This window comes from Phaenicophaeus curvirostris, chromosome 5, assembly GCF_032191515.1.
Source record: "Phaenicophaeus curvirostris isolate KB17595 chromosome 5, BPBGC_Pcur_1.0, whole genome shotgun sequence".
In the NCBI taxonomy this organism is placed as follows: Eukaryota; Metazoa; Chordata; class Aves; order Cuculiformes; family Cuculidae; genus Phaenicophaeus; species Phaenicophaeus curvirostris.
The window spans coordinates 30,672,855-30,695,257 of record NC_091396.1 but is presented as its reverse complement, the minus strand read 5'-3'; the positions used below and the strand labels follow the sequence as shown (position 1 = coordinate 30,695,257).

At 41.4% G+C, this 22,403-nt stretch overlaps 3 protein-coding genes across 12 annotated transcripts in view; 2 read left to right on the top strand and 1 right to left on the bottom strand.

Annotated features, from left to right (window-relative positions):
- PAPLN (papilin, proteoglycan like sulfated glycoprotein) overlaps positions 1 to 7,779 on the top strand; it is a 65,150-nt gene extending 57,371 nt beyond the window's left edge. For 3 of the 6 annotated variants that reach the window (XM_069858212.1, XM_069858217.1, XM_069858215.1), the window contains 2 exons: positions 577 to 752; positions 1,307 to 5,229. In XM_069858212.1, the coding sequence (XP_069714313.1) occupies positions 577 to 752; positions 1,307 to 1,479 (349 nt within the window). In that variant the 3' untranslated portion in view covers positions 1,480 to 5,229. Of the gene's footprint in view, positions 1 to 576; positions 753 to 1,306; positions 5,230 to 7,553 lie in introns of those variants that run through there. The other 3 variants (XR_011337533.1, XM_069858214.1, XM_069858213.1) reach the window with 3 other exon arrangements.
- The window catches only part of PSEN1 (presenilin 1), a 175,169-nt gene that overhangs the window by 92,251 nt on the left and 60,515 nt on the right, over positions 1 to 22,403 (top strand). The gene's annotated exons all lie outside the window — the stretch shown is intronic.
- NUMB (NUMB endocytic adaptor protein) overlaps positions 5,010 to 22,403 on the bottom strand; it is a 92,035-nt gene continuing 74,641 nt past the window's right edge. For 2 of the 5 annotated variants that reach the window (XM_069858258.1, XM_069858262.1), the window contains 8 exons: positions 21,519 to 21,551; positions 16,734 to 16,808; positions 14,892 to 15,032; positions 13,230 to 13,431; positions 10,716 to 11,018; positions 8,774 to 8,923; positions 7,786 to 7,929; positions 5,010 to 6,934 (listed from right to left, as the gene is read on the bottom strand). In XM_069858258.1, the coding sequence (XP_069714359.1) occupies positions 6,225 to 6,934; positions 7,786 to 7,929; positions 8,774 to 8,923; positions 10,716 to 11,018; positions 13,230 to 13,431; positions 14,892 to 15,032; positions 16,734 to 16,808; positions 21,519 to 21,551 (1,758 nt within the window). In that variant the 3' untranslated portion in view covers positions 5,010 to 6,224. The remainder of the gene's footprint in view (positions 6,935 to 7,785; positions 7,930 to 8,773; positions 8,924 to 10,715; positions 11,019 to 13,229; positions 13,432 to 14,891; positions 15,033 to 16,733; positions 16,809 to 21,518; positions 21,552 to 22,403) is intronic. The other 3 variants (XM_069858259.1, XM_069858260.1, XM_069858261.1) reach the window with 3 other exon arrangements.

The window sequence follows — 22,403 nt, the reverse complement described above, 5'->3', positions numbered from 1 at the left end:
ATTTGGTATTTGAGTTTAAGAAATGATGCAAGTTTCAGAGTCTAAATGAAACCCTTTTAACTGAAACATTTACTTTCTTTGATAAATGGGATTTCATAATTCAGGAAGTTTTCCTGCTGGGGACAGAATATTCCAGGAGGAACCAAACAGACTCAGTCTTGTTGGTATTTTAAACGCTTTTTTAAACAAACTTTTAAGGGACAGGAAAGAGGATGCATTGCTTACTACTCCATATGTTCCTCAAGAAATATGTCCTGCTATCAATGCCAGCCAAACAAGTGCTACCAGACCACAACCTGGAGAGAGAGGGAAAGGTACCCTGTATTTTCTCTCACTTCCTCAAACCTCAAAAGGAACACAGCTAGCTACCTCCCACACAGACAGTGAGCTAATGGATGCAGACTCACTCAGGCTCATGCTACTACCCAGTTGTTGAGTCAGGTCGTGGCAAAAGATTTCTTCTTCCTTCCTGCTGAATTTGTAATAATTCCTTCCTTTCGTTGTTTCCAAAGAGTACAGAGATCTCCTTCAGTCCCCATGGGTGGGAATAGTGGTACGAAATGTTTGTCGCCACAGGAATGGAGTCCCCATGCGGGCAGACGGCCACCACATCCACCTGTCCCAGGATGGAACCTTGATCATAAGCAACATTCAAGAGGCTGATGCGGGATCCTATACCTGCAGCGCCTACAGCAGCACCAGCTCCGTCAGTGCCAGCACAGAGGTGAAAGTGCTGAGAAGCAGGCCTAGCAGTGAGTACAATCTGTCCTCCCAGCTTCTCCCAGCACAGTCCCTGCCTGTTTGTCGCTATTAGAAGTCTGCCCATTGCGTGTGCCCGTTCAGCACTGACCTCTGGTCATGGGGAGCAGGAGGAGTCCCTGGACTGTGTTGCCCGAGGGGCCCTGCTTTCCCTAGGCAGAAAAGCAGGATGGTGGAAACAACCCAACACTACCAAGGTGCCGGTAATTAACTCCCTGAGGCCAAAATGACATAGTTGTTTGACCAAATAATTGGCTGTAAGATTCATATTTGGATTCTGGACACCATCCAACTGGCTTTATAAAGGATGTAGATTGGTCTTTCCTTGGGAGATCAGCCCCAGAAACAGTATTCTCCTCCTGTATCTCACCAGAGGCGTTGCTTCCTCTTGCATCCTTGATATTGGACTACATTTAAAATAATCCCCTTCTTAGGACTGACAGGGTGGAGGAAGCAAGAATTGCTGTGTTTCTTGGGAGGGAAATGAAACCTGAGGATAAGCCCTGGCAGTGTATTTACAGCTACCTCACCTTTTGCTTGGCTGCAGCTGCTGTGAATCACGTGGACCTGAGCAGGGAGTGTGTGGACCAGCCACACCTCGCCAACTGTGACCTGATCCTGCAGGCCCAGCTCTGCAGTAACGACTACTACTCCAGATTCTGCTGTGCTAGCTGCTCTCGCTACCAGCCAGGGGCCAGCCCTCCTCATCACCTGGGGTGACAGACACCTCCACAGACACATAAAAGTTCAGGTGACCTAGTATGAGACTGGAAGTCTGAACTCTGTCCTTTTACTGCATGGAACTGTTCTGGGAGTTTTGCCTGCAGGAAAGCTCAAGAGGATGAATGGAACTGAGTGCAGTGGGTGTGACTGTTGAAAGGTGGGAGACCCGCCACCCTCAGGTTTATTGCAAATTTCCTTTTCCCCCCACTGTACGCCCTTCTGTAGCTAATCCATCTCTTCACTTAAGGGTAGTTGCTGTCATTCACAGAACAAGATGACACTGGGAACATAAGGATGCTGTGACTTTAGAGAAGGCGGATAACCAGCAGGAAAGACGGTGAGAGCAATTCTTCATCCAAGCACAAAAGAGAAGGGCGCTTAAAAAAAAATAATCTCTGAGGTGTTTGAAGATGGGCCTGAACTGTCTTCACCAAAGCACTAATGAGCAATGAACATTTGTAATCCCAGGGAGTACTTTCCATCTAAATGCAAAGGACTCTCATCATGAGAAACAGCTTGAGGCCTGTAAAATTAGTGTTCAGGCCCTATGAGGTTACTAGCTGGAAAGCAGCTGTAATGTCACATCACTGTAGCTGTTTTATTCCAGTAGACCTTAGCTGGATTAGTTTGGTTTCTACTTAACTGGTACCAGCTTTGGAGTGAAATGCAGAAGCGATGCTTCACAGAAAGCTTAAGACAAACTGGAAGAATGCTTTTAACCCTTCCTGAATGCGAAGACCAGTTTAGATGAACATACCAACACTGCTCTCTGTTCTGCAATGCTGCGGTCTAAATAGCACTCACTCTAGGAGGGCGCAGCAGATGATTATTTTTTTTCTGAATGAGAACTGTGCTGTTGAATTATTGCAAAGTGTTTTGTGCTGGGTTTCACCTTGAGGAGGTGAATAATATACAGATAAAAATACATGTAGGGGCCTTTGTCTTGCCAGAATAAACTTCCAAACGATCTGCTGTAGCCTCAGGTACCTTCAGGAAAGCCTGGCTCTCTGCATGTGGTCTGGGCTGATTCCTGCCACTAAGGGCTAACAAACAAGGACTTCCAGATGCAGAGCAGCTATAGCTGAAAAGCATCTGTCTTTTCAAGAATAGCACTGAGCGATAGTGAGCATGAATATGAGGCTCTGAAGAAGAAATTTTCAGGCACTGGGGGTGGGGGAGGTGGAGCTGAGATTATGTAATGATTTGTTAAACCAGGAGTCTCTTGTGTGTCTTCAGTATCTCAAAACAGAATCATAACTTCTGAGCAAAAGAACTTTTTATAGCCTCCATGGCTGTTGGAACCTGGCACCAGCTCTAAAAGTCCCCGCCTCTTCCCCATTCTATCCCTGTTGAGACTTGCATGTGTTAATCGTATCAATTAGCACCATCACCCATTTATTATTTGTATAGATGTGGCTATAAACTAGTGGACTGGTGTGTAGTGTTGCTGTTCATGCATTGGTTGGGGGTGGGTGGAGGACTGTCCTTTTTTTTTTCTTTTCCTACTTCTGTTACTTTACTTCAAGGCTTCAAGGGCAGGCAGCTAATTCAGGGCTGTGCTCCTACCACTGTACTTCAGTTCAGACTCAGTACTCAGGGCAGCAGTAACACAGAGGTGTAAATCCCCAGGCCTGACAGCCTAAAGCTGGTTTGGATTCTAAATCCAGTAAATCAGTTCAGCTGCACCTAAAAATAAGAATTACTAACCTAATGATTGCACTCTCTTCAGCAGAGGTGTGGCTTCAGGATGGGACACATGGCAGTAAGATGGGAACCAAGAGAAGAGTCTAGAAGCAATTCAGTAAAGGGTAGAGAGGTGACAGCAGCTATTTGGGGGGTGGGTCTTTCTGTGGCAGATTCTGCTTGCTAAAAAAGACAAAAATCCTTATTTGGCAGTTAAGATGCTTTTCCCTAATTTGATTAGGGGAAACCCTTTGCTGTAATCCATAGTAGGCATTACAGTGTAAGGTTTGGATATTTAGGAACTTCTCATTTCATTTGTACATTATTTTGCATTTTACACTAGCATCTTTTTTTTTGTGTATATGGACAGGATTAGTATTCTAGTGTACAGGATGACTTTGCCTTCTGAGACCAGGGTCTAATCACAGACTGTGTAAATTCCAGTCTAAGTGAAGCCTTCCCGGTTCTCACGTGGCAGGCAGGGCAGGTATTCAAGATCTGGGGACCTGCTCAGGAGTAGAGTTAGAAGCTGATTATGCTTGTATCAGACCCTTTTGTCCCACAGTAAGCAGACAGTTCTGCAATATCCATTTCTACTCTTTCAGAGGCTCTGTTTTTAGAACATTTAAATATTTTGTGTAGCCAGCCTTCAATTAAGCGATATGGTTGTAGAAGATGTGGGCAGGGAGCTCTTGCTCAAGACTCAGGAAAGCTGGAACAGTCCCCTCTGTTCTGATGGGCAGGACTTTAACTTTGAAGGTGCTTTAGTTGAGTGTTTACCCCGACCCCCTTTCAGCTGCATAACCACATTAGTAAGGATGCTAGTTGAAGGCCTGCAGTTCACTCCTTCAAATATAAGTCATCACTGCAATAGTTAACTAAAGGGTCTTTTTGCATTTTTTCTTTCTGGCAAGCTGAGTGTTCCTCTCTCTATAGTGCCACTTCACTGCCAAAGGGAATTGTTTACTTTTTTTAGTATCAAGATGTTTGTTTTCTTCCCTAAACAATAGATGGTAGGAAGGCCATATCTCCTTTACTGTTATCTCCAGGGTAAGGGAAGGGTGTAGCTATGCTGGGCTATTTTCCGCTGATCTTTGGGCACTGCTGTGAAAGATACAGAACTAATAGGAAAGAAAGCATGCATAGTTTATTCCGTTATAAGTATCTACAAATATTTGCTTACTTTTTGAAAGCTGAAAAAAAACATTGGCACCAACTCAAATACCATTGGGAATGTTGGTCATTACTATTCAGATCACACTGAAAACAGGTAAGAATCTGTAAAGCAAAAAAACCCCACTTTTCTAGACCACATCACTGTGAAATTCACTGCATATGCCTGGAAGTGGAAATTTCTGGATATAAGGGAAAAGAATGGGAGCACTTCCTCCCGTTCAGGTTACAAAGCCCGACTTTTCCTTATGTCTAAAACTACGTGGGGCACACAAGAATACAATAAGAAACAGTCATACTAACAGGGTAGGTATCAACTTATTGGGAGAACAGAAAACCAAAGTGAGTTTTGCTTTTTGAATGTTAAGTGTCTTCATATTTGTCTGGAAATGTAAATATTTGATGCTAAAAAATACCACGATGCAAACCCAGAATCTTATGTTTTCAGTAAAGCCCTCCATTTCTGAGTTTTAACTAGTTACAGGTCACAAGGATATTTGCAAGTTCAGTCTTAAAGTCTGAGTTAATCTGACATGCTGTAAAAATGAGGGGTGTTAGGATACCATTAGGTTGGCAAGCAGGGCTCACCTACACTCACCTAATACAAGAAAATACTCAGAAGGGCAAATCCTGAAAACTGAAGGGGGGGATAAAGCGTTCACAGACAGCACTTCTACCACCAACATTTATTTCTGTTAAAGCAGATTATAAATCATCAGTACAAATATATATAACTTACATTTGCTTGTAAGGCCAAAGTTTAAAAGTAAAGTTAAAATGAGATGGTTTTCACAAGTCACCAGAGGCAGAACCTGGACCAGCTGCAGCCTTAACCACAAGGTTTCACAAATCAGTGGAAAAAAAAAAAGAAACCAAAGTTAAAAACCTCTAGTAACTATTGACAGACAAACATAAAATGGTTTCCCAAGTAGCCCCAGGATGTAGATATGATTACAGTAAGTTGTCACAGTAGTGTTAGAACCAATAGATTAAGACAAAGAAACTGCAGCAATACATGAAAGGAAAGAACCCATACTATATATAATATGTAGCTGGAATCCAATAAAAACCAGTAAATTTTCCCCATGGTTTTCAAACCATGACAATACTGTTCTTAATTTTATTTATTTAAAACTACGATATAATGACTTATTGGTTGTGATTGTTGTTGCAATATGCTACTTACAATGAACAGATACAAGAACAAGCTAGAGCCCCTTTTCCACACCCCCAATATTACTTACAATAAGAATCAGAGATAAATCAATCTTATGTACAATTTCTTACATCCAACCCCCTTTTTTTAACCTTTGGCAAGATTACTTACAACTCATACAGCTTTTAATATCCAACTATTTAAAATATTCTAAATGCATAAAAATAAAGATTTTGGCTTTACTTTATTCTTTACATATAATATTCATTTTGTTACTCAAAATGGAAGCTCAGCTTTTTCCACAAACCTAGCTTTTGCTAAGCAGGTGACAACCTCCCACCCATATCCACCCCCACCCCAACCCATTTTTTCCCTGAGGGGGAATGTCCAGGATTTGCAGGGCATCAGAAGGACACAAGTACAAAACGTGCCTTCCTTTCTGTAAGATCAATGATGTTTCTGCAAAACATTTTTCAGAACTGGGTGCCTTTCTTTGCTCTGTTTGACTTCCAGCTTTCCAAGTGAGGGAGTGCAGACTGGGGTGGTTCCACATTAAATTCTCTGTATGTTTACACCTTCCCCATAACTGCTCCCTCTTTCTAACTCATTTTCATTTGAGGGGACCTTTGGGATTATCAAAGCAAACTGATCAGAAACGGTCCCCTCTGCATCTTTTATCCCTCTATTCTACTGTACAATTTATCCACCCCTCACCCCCACAAAGGACCGCTTAGAGTTCAATCTCAAATGTCTTCTGTAAATCACTTGAGAAGGGGTTAGTTGGAGAGGGATTAGTGCGCTGCTTTGCCTTGCTCTCTAGTGCTGCCCACTGTGCTTCAAATGGATCTACCTGTGGAGCAGCTGCGGGAGGCTGCGAATGCTTGTCCTCGGCAGCCCATTTGCCACCATCAACTCCGTTGAAAGTTGCAGAGCCGTTGTGCTGGGCAGGCGGATTGAAGAAAGGGCTGGCTGTAGCACTGTTGCTTTCATACTGAGGGAATGTCTGCTGTTTGACAAGACTGGGGGACTGATGCGGATGGGCTACTGGAGTGTGGCTTGCAGTGCCAAAGACGTTAGCTACCATCTGGGAAGGTGTGATTCCAACCACAGGTACGCTTGGGGCTGCATAGGTCATCCCATTTGCTACAGCATAGGGCTGAGCTGGAATAAACGCTGGCTGCATGGGCGGTACCACACCCACCGGCACCGGCTGAGGTGCAATGAAGGTGCCGACTGGGAAGGCTGGTGCCGACTGGGAAGCTGCTGGAGGAGGCTGTAGCAGTGGCTGTGGGGCTGGGGCTGGGGTTGGCTGCTGTTGGGCTCTGACAGTCTTTGAGACCTCTTCCAACCAACGGTCTGCCTCTGAGGGAGTACGTCTGTGATTTCCTTGGAAGAGACTTGGTGAGGCCGCACCCGAGGAGGTGCTGCTCCATTCAGCGCCTGAGAAGGAAAGCAAGGGAAAGTCAGTATTCCTGCTCCTTACCCTTTTGTCAGTCAGAAAGGCTGGAGAACATAAAACCAGACAGACCTCCTCCCTCCACAGCTGAAAGATTGCTACCAACACTGGAAGCATCTTTATGCATCCACTGTACTGCTCTGTTACTGGAAGACATTGGTCAAGAAGGGGTAGAGAAGAGTTTCTTCACAAAAATGTAATTTTTTTTTTTTCTCTTCATAGTTGACATCTGAGACTTTAGGGCACGTGGGAGAGCTGCTGCCTGCACCCCTAACTTAGTGGCAATGATCTAGCCCATAACCAACAATTCCTCTAACTGGGGAGTACCAGTTTCAGAATGTACAGCTCAGGACTGGTGGACTATTATAACAGAAAGCTGTAAAAACCCACCTTAGATTGTATATAACTATAGACAAGGATTGGAGGGACAGATGAAACTTACTAAATAGTAAAAATGAACCTCTAAAGCCTTTAAGCAACCAACATAATCTATCCTTATATACATCAGTGGGAAAAAAATGCACAAAAAATTATTTTGGATGCACGTACAAATTCTTTCCTCTTCATCCCCGAACATACACTATTTCATTACTTCCTTTTTAGGCACTGGATTTTCTAAAATGCTGCCAAAATAAGAATCAGTCCAGCTGATAGACCCAAAACCAGTGAGTTCATCGCTTCCCTCCATCCACTTGTGCAAAAGGCTACTACTTCCAGCTTTTGTTAGTGTTCCTTCCACTTGCCATTAAGCAGCACTGACAATTGTCTCAAGGGCTCAATTATGCTTTTGATCTAAGTTCTCATAGCAATGCATCAGATCTACTTCCAATCTTACCAGCAACCATGGCTGCAGCTCCAGTACTAGCAGCAGGAGCATAAGCCCAAGGATTGGTTTCACGAACTGGCATAGCTGTGGACACTACAGCAGCTTGGGATGGTTTAGCAGCAAGCACACAGAAGGCAGAGGCAGTGCCATTAACTAAAATGGGAGCAGACAACATCAGTGCAATTAATTCATGCAGGGCATGCACGTGACTGGAATATTAGTGGGCCATGTCATACCTATCAACATACAAAATTGTAGACACTTCCACATGACAGCAGTTTGTGTACCAAATTGGACTGACAGTTGATAAAGCCAGTAAATTCCATTTCACCAAGCCAACTCTTGTTAGCAAAATTGTGGGATGGTGGACTTAAATGTATTTGATAGACACCTTGAGTTCTGATGACCAACTGAAGTTAAATTTGTTGGTTTTATAGAAAAGAGATATGGCTCACCAGAAGTTACTGTAGGATTAAACTTAGATTCAAAAGAACAGATTTTAGCTACAAAGTAACAATAACATTTAACAAGGAGAGGTTCTATTTTCACACAACTGGTATAAAAGCGTACCAGTGAAATGAAGATTAGAGGCTGCTAGAAGTTCTACAGTTGGCATCTCTCCACAATTTAAATAAGAGTTTGTGTGAAAAACAGCAAATATGTGGTGGCACAAAATCTCTTCCCTTGTGAGTCTTGGTTCCTACGACACATGGTTGGTAAGATTTTTGCAGTTAAGGAGGCAGAACATTAAAACAGCCGTTATCTCAAAGCCAGTCCCTTTCTACAGGTAACTATCGTGCGGTAGGTACATGAACTTTTTGTTAAAAACAAAACAACAGAAATACAAAACAGACAAGATTAATAAAGCAGGATGCATTCCCCCAAACTACTGACAACTGGACTTGCACAAGAAATTAAGACCACGTGCTACTGGAAAGCAACATTATGTGCATTCATCACATCCAGCATGACCACAACACACAAAGAAATCCCAAACCTTGAAAGGCAGGAGACTCTGGTGCGACTGCTGTCACTGGTTTTGTCATGGGGGCTGAAGAGAAAGGATCTTCTGGTGGTGCGCTGAAAGCAGTGGTGATCTGAGAGCACAGGGCACTAATGCTGTCCATCTCCCCTTCTACCTCAGGGACTAAAATGTAAACAAACTTAATTACATTGGAACTTCAAAGCATACAGAAATAATTTATAAATACCAACGTGAAACTGAAATATAATCAGTTCCTTTGTGTCCTGGTTCCTGCTGCTGATTTCTGTGACAGCATTTTTAAAAATCAGTGTTGAAGACCTGACCTGAAACAGAACATTTGCGTATTTTGTGTCTGTCAAGAGGGTAAGGAGATCAGCATTCCAGATTTAAAGGCTGTTATTACTGTTTCTCTGTGTTAATGCAAGAGAGGATGTTCATTTCAGAAAATAAAAGGGTTTTCTATAGCTTTAGTAGATATCTAAGTCTTTTAGTATTTAAGTGCTATAAACATATCAAGGATTTGGCACTAAGATTTGGCACTCTGTGAAATGAAAATGCTTTTGATAGATTTAAGAGTTCCAACAACATACTTCCACAGTAACTAGATGACATTTAAACATGCTGACAGCAATGTACAGTGGCAAGTTAAGTCTAGAGTTAGAATGTTGATTGCTCCAGTTCAGCAGTTGCTGAAATCCCCAGCTCCTGTGGTAGAATTATGAAAAGCAAGAGCTGAATGCTCAGATAAAATGGACCCTCTGTTTTAAACCAAGTATCAGCGTGATGTGGATAAAGTAACATCTGGAGTAAAACTGACAACTTACCAGATGTCCTCATTAATACTAATTGCAATGCTTTTCAAAAGTACTGATCTTCAGTCCTTCATTGCAAAGAACTGACATGAGCAGGCATAATTAAGCACAAATAGTATAAAAAACCATAAGATGTCTAGACACAGCACGCACCATATCTAAAATTCAGGGCACGGCATGCGCAAGAAGTGATTCTTTCAGGGATACTCCAATGCAGCGCATGTGGTGTGACAGTAAGCAGCACTGGCAGCAGCATACACACAGGAACATGCATCGGAAATGTTCTGAATCGTAAGACTCACTGCAGTGTGCTCAGGGAGTATCACCAGTGAGCAAAGCACTAGTACTGTAAAACTGAAACTCAGTGCTGGCCTTATAGCACAGGTCACCAAATAAGGATTCAAAGAGAAGTCAGACTAGGGTTTCGTGTTGTTTTTATCTGTGCCACAGTAATTTTTACTTCAAAGTTTAGAACGCTCTGTCACTAGGTGAGAGTACAGCTGACCTGCAGGATAACCTGGCTAAGGAGATTCTAGGACATTATGCAAGGTACTGAGCACCCCAGATGTTTATGTTGGGTTGTCTCCAGAAAAAAAAACACTACCATCACATGAAAACTGTACCATGCATTACTGACGCAGCCAGCTGTACCACCTAATGAGTCAAGTTTCTTTTAATGTGAGGTGAAAAGTCATTTTATTGCTCTCAAAAAGAAGAATTCAGACAGGCAGAAGGACAGACTGCAGAAAAGCATCACATGATCCCATGACAATTGGTTAAGGCCTTGAAAGGATTTGTCACTCAAGATGCCCTGGCATTAAGTGGAGGAACTGGTTCAGTGACTCAGAGGGAAGAGCCAGCAACCACTAACTCACTAACACCCATTCCTGGAGCATTTCAAGCAGTGGTCCAATATTTCAGACAGCCATTAGAACTGTCTTCTGCATGTGAATATTGTATTTGAAATTCTTGCCTATTCCCAAAGCAGAAGTTTTCTGATGTGGTGATGTTTGTTTGTGAGAAATGATCTGCATGAGGCAGGAAAAAGAATTTACTAAAAATCAAGTTATTTGAAGCCACAGACAAGGAAAAGATGAAGAGATAATTTGAGGTAATGTTCCACTAGAACCATTTGGTTTTACCTGAATTTTTCATGGGGAAATCGGTCTTCCTTTGCACTGTTGAAGGCAGCTCATTTATTCGCAAAGACAACTGGCGCTTAAAAGGAGACATCTTTTGGCTAAGGGCAGGGAAGCCCCTGAAAGACCCTTGCCTGGCAAGCTGTTCTATTGGGGCATGCCTCCGTGGAATAGCGTGGGGATTGCTCATTTCTTTATCCAGAGAGGCAGCAACTTCAGCAGTAGGAGATGTTGGTGAGCCAGAAGAGGGGGCAGTATTGTTTGGTGCAGCACCTGGTGCTACTGTTTTCACTTCTGTTTCAACTGCTGGAGGAAATAGGGTGAGATTAGAAGAGTAAAGTAAAGTAATGTTCAACTGCCTGCCCCTATTCCCATTTGTTTTGGACAGAGAAATTGCAGGAATTTGCATAACTAGTACTCTTCCAAACAAGTTTCTAATACCAGAGCAGAAAAATCATCTGTGTATACATTTGCTGTCTTCACCATCTCACTTTACATACATCCAGCCTCCAAAGCAGAGCTTACTAAGGCTAGCCACTTCACAGAAATAATGGCCTTAAACGATTTCTTTCTAGCTATTCCTGAGATTGCAGCTCTAGGAATACCTGCAATTCATTTATGATTAAGAATGAAAAGCGTATTGCATGTTTACTTCTCCTCACACAAAACTATGGCCAAAATATTACTGCAGACTGTTTTAATTGATTTAGGGTGGCATAGCTCAGCAGCAGGTGGCAACAGAACTCAGCTCTAGGACCTTCTTTTAAACACACCCTCCCAGCCCTGCAGAATCAGCAGCAGTAGCCAAACGCAGTGCACAAGCTTCAGCAGGCCAAAGGTAGCAGCAGCACTTAACAGGTTAGGCTGCATTCAGTGCTCAGGCTACAGCTCCCCAGCTCCTCCAGGAAATTTATTATAGAAAGATGGAAATGTGCTGCAAGGTAGATCCGGCCTCCGAGCTGACAGGCCTTGCTAACACTGGGAACATTTACAGCGGGTTTCTGTGTCACTTCTCTAACTGAATTCAGATGTAATGTTAGCACTCAATCACTAGTTAGTTGCACTGGAAGCTCCTCCAACTTAAATTCACCTGCATCACTTTGCAAGGTTTTGCATAGCATCACAACGCTTCTGTCAACCAGGCCTAATGGTAGAAATGTAGGATTAAAGCCTAGTTTAAATCATGACACTTAAGATTAGAAGAGCAATGGGGATTTTTTCCATCTCTATGAAAACTCTCACTCATGTTGTAAGTGATGGGCTTTGGGGTGAATAAATACAGCTCATCAACACAGCAGGAGTAGGGGAAATCTCCCCGTCCTGGTATGAACTCTTATTTTACCTATATTGCTTTCCAAACATTTTAGGAGAAACAGTAAATTTTTTGGTTGATACATCAACAAAATAGCTAAAAGTCTGGTAAGAGAGGAGTCACACTAGAGATTTCTGAGGAGCTGGAATGGTAGGAGGAACTAATTATGTCATCTTGCAAGCTTCAGTACCCATGAGTTGCAGCTGCTCGCTCAAGTGAAACTTTTCTAATCAGTCTTTCTTGGAAAGGGTTTCACACACCTTCATTGAGACAAGATTTTGACTCATGCCCTCAAGTAACAAAGGACTTGTGTTTAAGCTTCATTTAGCACATTCGAAAACTAACGTATGGGAACAAGCAGATGGATGATGAAAACGAAGATTAAAGCTTTGCAATCGAGTGGCAGCATAAAACTTGCTGTGGAACCCTCTAAAACAAAAGATCAACTCCACTGTAAAGCAGGCTACAAACAACATTTATAATATTTATTTTCTGTTAGCTGTAGAACTCCACTACTTATAATAAAACTTGAGTAAGAAGTTCTACTTTCACTTGAATTTCAGAACACTATAAATGGTGTTCTAAATGGCCAACAATTAAAAACTAACACCTCACTTGGTTACTATTTTTTAATGTAATTAACAGGGTAACAGTTGTGTTTTATGGGGAGGGGTTGTTTCGGTTTGGGTTTTTAGAAAGAACACTGCAGCTGATTGGTTCTTCCCTCATGCAATATAACTCTACACATACACTTTGTAACCTGTCTTAAAAATCAAAATACGTTATTTTCTAAGAAAAACACTTATCATTTTCTGTTCCTTTATCGTAAGCTTTAGACTACAAGGATTACTTCATGTCTGACAAACTTGTTCTGTTCTTGTAACATTTTCCTTATGAGGCCTTTTATTTGTGGTACCTACAGAGCTCTCTGCCATAAAAGAAAGTGACAAAACAAAGCAGGAGCAGCCTTCACATATGAAACCACTTGTCCTTTTTCTAGAGATGTGGGAAAACACACTACAAGTGAATCTGGAAGCATTTTTCATCTTGAAGTGACAAGTGTCTGGGAATAAGTTTTGTACATAAATAAGGTTCAAGAGAGGGAATGCCACAAGGACATTCCGCTTCAATCCTTGCACAGGCTCCAATTTGCCTCAGTGCTGGTTTTGCTTACTATGGATAATTGTTTAAGTTGCACCCCGTACCTTTAGCATCCGGCATCTGTTTCATAATTTCCTCTCTCTCTGCTTGTTCAGTAGCTGTAGTGACCCTGAATGACCCCTCTCTAGTGAATGTGGTTCTGCTGGCATCAAAGGTGGCAGTCACTCCACACTCCTTCTCTCGCTTCTGCTTGCGCTCCAGGCATGCTGCAAATGCACAGCCCACGGCATGACTCAACCTTTCCCCCTGTACAAGACAACATTGCATCATACAGTAACTGGAACAGAAACGTGCATGTGTTTCAAGCATTGCAAAGTGATAACCTGCATTTACAGGAGGAATCTAATTAAGGCATTCATGAGAACTACTGCAATTGGCCACCTTTTGTATGGCTGTAAAATTAAACCTAGTGTACAAAGGCTCCCAAGTACTATTGCACAAGCAGTGTTCAGGAAGGCCACCCACAAATGAGATTGTTGGATAATCTGTATAGTTCAACTGCTACTAGTGTGCTAGTGAGATAACATGTCTACACAGATTCCTTGCCTCTGGACACATTTGTGAAGCCATCTTAAGCATGCTTGTCCCAAAGGACAGAGGAGTGCTATTATCAGATGGAGAAACTTTACAGAGGGCTCAGGGAGACACTCCCATTGTGTGTAAGCATGAAAATTCAAAGTGCAGTGGTGACTCCTTACACCTCTTAATTGCCCTGACCAAATGCACAAGTTAGTATTAAAAGTGCCTTCTGAATAGCACTTCCACTGTTAACCACTGAGGTCAAAAGGATCCACTGTCCAATAACTGTAATAAGGAAAAGAAATGTAAGTCATAGGAAGACCAGCAATCCAGCTGATATCGTGGCTACAGTTGAGTCAGATGCACTATTACTACCAGTAGCTCAACTCATTCGTTATAATCAGTAAGTAAATAGACTTGTTATTCACAGATGAAAATGGAAATGCTCCAGCTCTAACATAAGTTTGCTAGGAATTTTCAACTTCATTGTTTCTCTTTAAAGAAAACTAAGAAGTTATGAAGTACAATTGCTTTGAACATGCAGCTATGTGGAGTTCACAAAACGAATTTGTATGAAGTTTCAAGCACTTAGTATAATATAAGTGGGATTCAACAAAAAGCAAAAAGAGGAAAAGACCAGATCAGGGAGTTAAGTAACTTACTTAAGACTACACAGCAAGAGGCTCATCGAGCTAACTTGCTTTCAAACATTCTATTGGAAAAATCTCTTCTCACTTAGAAACAAACAAGATGCTAATTTAAGTCAGTTTAGCTCCATCCCTTAACATTCAGATGGCTTTCCACTCAAGATAACATTCACATACAAGAGAATACATTCATAACCAGTCTGTATTTACTCACTACGATTTTGCCCTGGAAAAACTGTCAATGCTGTTTCAGCTTTTGGCTGTATATGTTTTCAGATGAAAGTATCTTCTGTCTATTCTTAGAAAAGTAGTTCCCTTCTGCTAGAGATATCTGAGGCTGACTGCATTCCAAGTATACGCATGCTGGGTACCACTTCTCTCCACAAGACAAAACCACAGAGAGATAGCAAGTAGTTCAGATATAAAGAATAAGAGATAAATTAATTTTCAAGGACTGCAGTATTCCAGGTAGTTAATTGTTCCAAGCATAACTTCCAGCTAGAGGCTGGAAGAGTTGGACACACAACACATTAAACTTACCGTGTCCTTTACAGCCATAAAGCAGTGGCATATCCAGCGTCTCGTTGTGCCATCTCGGCAGATGTATGAGAATGCCCGGTCAAAGTTCCTGTCTGGTGCACAGAAAGAAACCTTCTCTATTGTCTGATCAACTATAAGGTCCTAGAGGGGAAAAATACACACACACACACACAATAAAAGAAATGTGAGGAGATATGAAGAAACATCTGAATAAGCAGTTTTCAGTGTTAACTGCAAGAACATGAGTTACATTACAAAGAGGATAACCTGATGTGGCTATAATTATCACAGCAGCTCCAGTAGTCTTGCAATCAAAAAAATCTTTATCGTGGTTAAAAAAAAAAAAAAAGCTGAAACTTATGGGAGAGGTTTGCAGAGTGTGAAAAGATCTAGCAGCTGCTGCACAAAATCCAAAAGCTGAACTCTCAATTAGCTAAGCAGGGATGCAATGGAAAAGCATCAGCAGCACTGGTAATATCAAAATCCTCTGATCTGTCCCCATAGACTGATGGAAGAAGTGTTTCTAAACAGGAGATAGCATAGTTGTTGAATAACACTATATTCATTAAAAATTATTTTTTCAAGATTTTTTTCAGAATTGTTTCCTTTGGTACATGGTTTGTCCTTGGTACCCGTGCTGATGTATTCAACCACCAGGAGGCAACAGTATATTCTCTTTTCAGGTCCTATACCTTTAATTTCCTCCAGGGTCTGAACAATTTACTAAATTTTAAAAGATTAGATATATGCAGTAATATTTCTAAAAATAATACACGTATTAGTACTCTTAAATGAGGCAATCAGTAGACTGAATTCAGCAACATCAGTACATTTATATTAGAAAATTAATTCCTCAGGGACAATAACTTCAGTGCTGACGACTGAAACTGTAACAGCAGCTCTGGAGAAGCCTAGTCACAGAGCAGGTGTTTGACAGGCAGTGACACTGAGGAGGGATATGAATTATCTCTACCTGTTCTCAGTTGTTGGCTTACAGAAATAATAATCTAGGTTGACAAAGTAAGGGTTAAATGACACAAATATAAAACAAATAAACTTCAGATTAAGTAGAGTAAAAATTGTTCCGATAGCCATATCATCTTTTAGAACTAGTACACTTATACAGCTGAGTCTAAAGCTCTCATGTCTAATTGCCTATATATAGATAAAGCCAAAAACTGGTTGCTACTACTTGCGTACAAGCACCTTGGTGGTAAATACTGTGCTATTTCACAATTAAAAACTTGTAGAATAATCTAGAAGCATGTCACAAAGACATTAGACTCCTACTTCAGAACTACAGCTTAGATGTTAGAACTAGAAATCACTGAACTCCTTACTCAACTACTTTTGAGCCTGAGCCTGAAGGTACAATCCCTCTATTTCATTTACTCCCTTCATTGCATTTTTGGAATCTCTTTCTTGTTCATTCAGTCCTGTTCAAGGATTTGGAAATTATATTGATTAACATGATTTGCTATTATTATGGCAGACTTCTGCAGCAACGCAGAACAAAGCCAAGGGACTCCAAGTTCAATGTCAACAGAATTTATGAGGAAAAAAATGCTTTTCCAGTAAATGCAACAAAAAAACGTTCCAAGCCCGTGCTAACTGCCACATCTTATGAAAGATGTTTTGAAAACAGTGTGGCATGAACTGGGGGAAAAAAATTAGCAAGCATACATATGTTTACAAAGCAAGAAATTATTAAACCAATTATACACTTTGGTCTTCCTTTCAAATACCAATATTTGCATTAACATAAAAACTGGTGTCTGTTTAAAGTTAGAGCACATATATTAATATAGAAAGATTTAAAGATTTTGTCCAGAGAAATCTAACCTTTGTTTTCTCATCTACAACTCTGAGTCCATCCGCTGAAACCCACAGGACTGCTTTAACGGCCTTCTTCCCAGACTTTCAAAAAAAAGAAAAAAGGAAAGAAAAAAAACCAGTTTTATGTCAACAGCATCAGACTGCCACCTGTTTCCCCTTTCCAAGAACCATAACATTAAGTGTAGACGAAGTCCACGGTCAGTAGAGTGCCCAAAGCCAGATACTCAGTCCAAGTTGCAAAACATTCAGAGAACCAAGCCAAAGCCAATAGCCCAGAAACAGCACGTTGTGGGGATGGGGAGAGGGCACAGGACAGGTGGAGGCAAAAACAGCATGTGTGTCCACTGACAATAAAGAATTCAAGACTGATCAAGTTGGTGAAGAATTCCACTAGAGTCAGAAAACACTAACTCATAAGGAGTTACACCACAGGTAGCTGCTTTAGCACAAGTTTAAACATAGGAAAATTCTTACCTTCTATTCCCACCAGCCCTGCCCTCTGCCCTAACAGTCGCATGGCAGAATCATGGCATCACCTTAAACCAGCGTTAAAAAGCATCCAAAAATCATCAGCTACTGTTTTATGAGCTTAATGCTAAGATCAATCTTCCAAATACGTTTCACTCATTTATTAAGTGCTAAATGTCATATCTTGGAAGAGAGGTAGAAAAATATGATTTCTTAACCATTTGTTGCGTATCTTGAAAAAGCACCAGTGGGGCAGGCTGAGGCAGCAGAGGAGCACTCTGTCCTTTATCCAAGATCTGACTATTTGTCGAACAGAAAATAGGTACAAGATGTCAACATGATTTTACTGGCTGCAACAGAGAACTACTAGAAGAAAAATATTTTTTTTTTCTTTTTAAATGGGTTACTTTAACTCACAAGCCCCATACTTTAAGCCAACTAATAAAATGTTCTTTCCATGTTTTTGGAAGCACTGAGTTTATAACTGTTTGTGTCTGCTTCTAATGGCACCCGCCACAGACCACTGCAGGGAGTGAACAGCGCAACAGCAAAAGTGGGAGGAGGGGTATCAGGTAGTAGTTTCATGCAAGAATTGCAATTAAAATTATTTTTTTAAACAGTTCATTGCAAATGTTTATAGTTTATATTCATATGGCAAGTAATGGAGCAAGGACACATTCTGGCATAGGCAACCGCATGTTCCAAGTCTGCAACACCATTTTTAACACTGTAAGGTTGAAATATCTCAGAGTGAAAACTCTCCTATTCTATCACATTGGTTTCATTCTCAGTGAAAGCAGCAAGTGTGAAGAAAACAAGCCTGGCAGGACTTCTGTTTGTCTTTAGGGAGGAACGATCTGTCCCAATTTCGGAAGCAGCAATGACACCCCGATCATTTTCAAAAGAACAGAGAATGGCACTGACTTGTATGGAAGAGTGATTTAAAGAGTGATTGCACCCTTAGCAAGTTTGCGGATGACATTAAGCTGGGTGGAAGTGTTGATCTGCTGGAGGGTAGGGAGGCTCTGCAAAGGGATCTGAACAGGCTGCACCGCTGGGTTGAGTCCAATGGCATGAGGTTTAACAAGGCCAAATGCCGGGTCCTTGTGCACTTGGGGCACAAGAACCCTATGCAGTGCTACAGACTAGGAGAAGTCTGTCTAGAAAGCTGCCTGGAGGAGAGGGACCTGGGGGTGTTGGTTGACAGCCGACTGAATATGAGCCAGCAGTGTGCCCAGGTGGCCAAGAAGGCCAATGGCATCTTGGCTTGTACCAGAAACGGTGTGACCAACAGGTCCAGGGAGGTTATCCTCCCTCTGTACCCGGCACTGGTGAGACCGCTCCTTGAATACTGTGTTCAGTTCTGGGCCTCTCATCACAAGAAGGATGTTGAGAGAGAGTCCAGAGAAGATGCTGGAGAGGATGCTGGAGAGAGTCCAGAGAAGAGCAACAAAGCGGGTGAAGGGGCTGGAGAACAGGCCTTACGAGGAACGGTTGAGAGAGCTGGGGTTGTTTAGCCTGGAGAAGAGGAGGCTGAGGGGAGACCTCATTGCTCTCTATAACTACCTGAAAGGAGGTTGTAGAGAGGAGGGTGCTGGCCTCTTCTCCCAAGTGACAGGGGATAGGACAAGAAGGAATGGCCTCAAGCTCCACCAGGGGAGATTTAGGCTGGACATTAGGAAAAAATTCTTCACAGAAAGGGTCATTGGGCACTGTAACAGGCTGCCCAGGGAGGTGGTTGATTCACCTTCCCTAGAGCTGTTTAAGGCCCGGGTGGACAAGGTGCTAAGGGGCATGGTTTAGTGTTTGATAGGAATGGTTGGACTCGATGATCCGGTGGGTCTCTTCCAACCTGGTTATTCGAAGATTCTAACTGTTTAGTTTAGATTACCATCATTAGAAACTGATATAATTATCTTTCCCCAGCAAACAATAAAAACCTTGTTTCTGCAGAAGTAGTGAATAGTTCCTGAAGTTTGTACTGAAGTCAAGTTTGAGCTAGGTACTTCATAAAGCTGTAATGTTCTTCAGCAGAGCTACTCCTCCCCTGCTATTTTATCAAATGAGGTTTTAGAAATAGCTAAGACATGGAATTTCATGTTTCTCGGAATAAAATGGGAAGGCTAAAGTGCCAACCGAGTCCTTCTCTCCCACTGGAAACATAACGCTCCTCATGAAAGATAATCAAATGTCAGTTCGCTACACTAAGAGAAAAACAAAACACACTTATCTTCCAGCTCCTTCTTCTAGATTTATGGTGGATGCAGTGCTTAGAAGAGGTAAGTCCTTACATTCCACATCCCAAACTCACAGCTACTACTGTTGGGCGATGTATAATTTTCTCATCTGCTGAATACCCAGCTTATCTGTGCCTACAAGTGATGTATAAAGGAACGTACTTCTCCAAATCAGTTTTTATTGGATGTATAAATCAAAGTACTTCTCCATAATGGGTAGAATACTGCCAAGTACACCATGATTACAAAGCAGATATGAGCATTTGCACTCCTGGCACACACGGGACAAAGATCAGACCAGATGCAAGATACTGCATGAGAAGTGAACTCCAATGCAGGATCACAGCTTGTGTAACAAACACTGAAAGGTACAGGTGACTCCAAAGAGAAGCATTTAAAGCAAATGGCCAAGATCCACTGGAAAAGCGTGGTCTTAAATGTTGCTACTAAGAAACTCATCTAGACATCCTTATCGGTTGTCTGTCTTCATATTCAACAGCTTCCAGATGACAGCACTGCTGGAGGAGAGCCACGTGTTGCACCAACTCCCAGGAACCTGTTTTGTCAGTGCTGAGTCAGCCCTGATAGAAACCTCGCTGCTCAGCACTTCCTAGGTCAGTAATCTGCTCCAATAAATTTGTTAACTTGACTAATTTGAGAGTTCTCAGAGGTCTCCAGGAGGGTGAGCAAAGCACCCAAGGGCCAAAAAAAAACAAAGCAGGACCACTGTGGGCTGGGTACAATGGAAACCTCTATGACAAACCAGCAATGTCCTAGAGATGGGCATACAAAAATAAAAAAAAAAATAATCTGAAAGGCATATTTCCTAATCAACTGTGCTGGTCATGACAATTTAACTGTTAGAAGTGATACAAATATGGAGATAGTAGCTGCTATATTGTAAGGTGGAGAATAAAATTTTAAGGATGGGCAAGCAGAACTGAAGTTGCCCAATAAGGCATTTTTTCAGTACCTCTAAACTGTTTCCAGTCTTTCTGCCTATTTCAGCCTGTCACAGGACTAACTATAAGCTGTATCTGGAGTCTGAGGTATATATAAAGAAAATATTTAATTTCAGACTCCGTATAAAACATTGCATGATGAGAAAGAAATGCAGGCAACTCAGTGGAAGCAAAACGTAAGATCACCAAATCTGTACTACTACTCATTACAACAGAAAAGCTCATTCATGAATAGGGAATAACTTGCTCTAAAGACTTCTGTAGGTATGGAAGCTACAAACATGTTAGATTATTTTACTATAAAATGAATCTTGGCTTAAATTGAAACTAAGATAGGTCTTCTGAAGTCATAAGAACACTAAGTTAAAATGTTTTATGAGAATTTCAAATGTAGAGGTAGGGAACAGATGAGAGTTAAAGAGGGAGAACACTCTTTGAGAGATCTACACGCACTGCCTGGCAAAGATGTAGACAGCAGGAATAAAAGCACCCGGCCACCAGTACAGCACATTCTTAATAAGGGCTAAGAGTTTCTTCCTTTGCGTCTGAGACACTGTCCTCATAAAAACAAGAGCAACAAAAGAAACAGTAAATTTTTCAGTGACACTATCAAGTTGAAATTAGGAAAATATAGTAGGTAAACACGTGGTCTCATCTTCATATGTTTTTGAATTAGAACTGTGCTGAAAACAAAGGAAGGTTTAAGAGATGGTATGTGTAGGTACATTGCTTTCTCCCAAGGCTAACATTTGGGGGTCAACTCATGGTGCCAGGCAGCCAACCACGAAGCACTTGAGGCACAGATCCAACTGTTCTGCAGATATTTGCCCAGGTGATGTAGGCTGGCACAAGTTTAAGGGTTTAAAAGGAAAATCACATTTTTTTTCAGGAAGACCAAATCACTTCAGAACACTGGATTTCCAATACAGACCATTTGGATTTAAGCTTCTGTTTCAGGTTGCTTTTTTAACCATATTCTTCGTTTGATCAACATATTTGCACATCTGTTTTAGAAGCAAATATTCTGAAATGGATTAGGGGACTCGACACCTTGATTTTATGGCAGTGCTATACCAGGGATGTAACTCCTTATAGTGCAAGCACAAATGAGGCATTAAACTTACTTTTCCAAAGAAGCCTTTGAAGAACTTCCTTTCCTGGAGGAACAGGGGGGACAAGTCGAGCGCTATTACTGTAGGTAGCTAAAATGTCCCAGGGTTTCAAACCAACAAGCACACACAAGTATAGGGTTTGGAGGGAAAGGAAGGGGGTTTTTAGAGTTATTCATAAGAAGGTGCGACAGGCAAATGTGAAAATAATCCCATGAAAATGCAGATCAAAGGGCACACACACAATTCTAATAAGCTACTGCCCTGAAATTGGTGGAAAGAAGAGAACTTCAGCCCCAATTCCATGCAAAGTGGTTATTTTATTTTCACTCTTCCTTGTTTAGTTCCTTTTAGTTAGGTTATAAACCAAACTTGGCAGCAGACGTGGTGGTTAAGCAATTAAAATACTGTATGGGCTATTATGAAACGCAAAATTCTAACTCCAGAATTACAGTCAAGTTTGCTCTGTATTGATCACACTTTTCCAAAGCAAGCGATTTGTAAGCTAGAGAAACATCTATGGCTAAGCAGGGCTAAAAACTTTCATTTTATTCTGTTTATTTGCAATTTTGGTTTACACGCTACTCTTACACTTCACATCTTGCATGGTTCTCTCCGAACAGTAAAGAATTTCACTTTACCTTGTGGTATAACTAAAACACAAATGAAATTTATTCCTCTTTCACTCTCTCTAAAGCCTTCCAAGGCTTTATACAATATTTATACAAACACTAGATATTCATTATACAACTCTGAACTGATAGGCTGAACGAGACCCCTTTAAAGACAGCTCAGACAAGGACAAACAGGCAAGAGTTGAACTACAACTTCTCAAATTTCTTCACCCTGGAAGTGATTATACCAATTGCCCAATTCTTGTTAAGAAAAAGGCAGTAAACA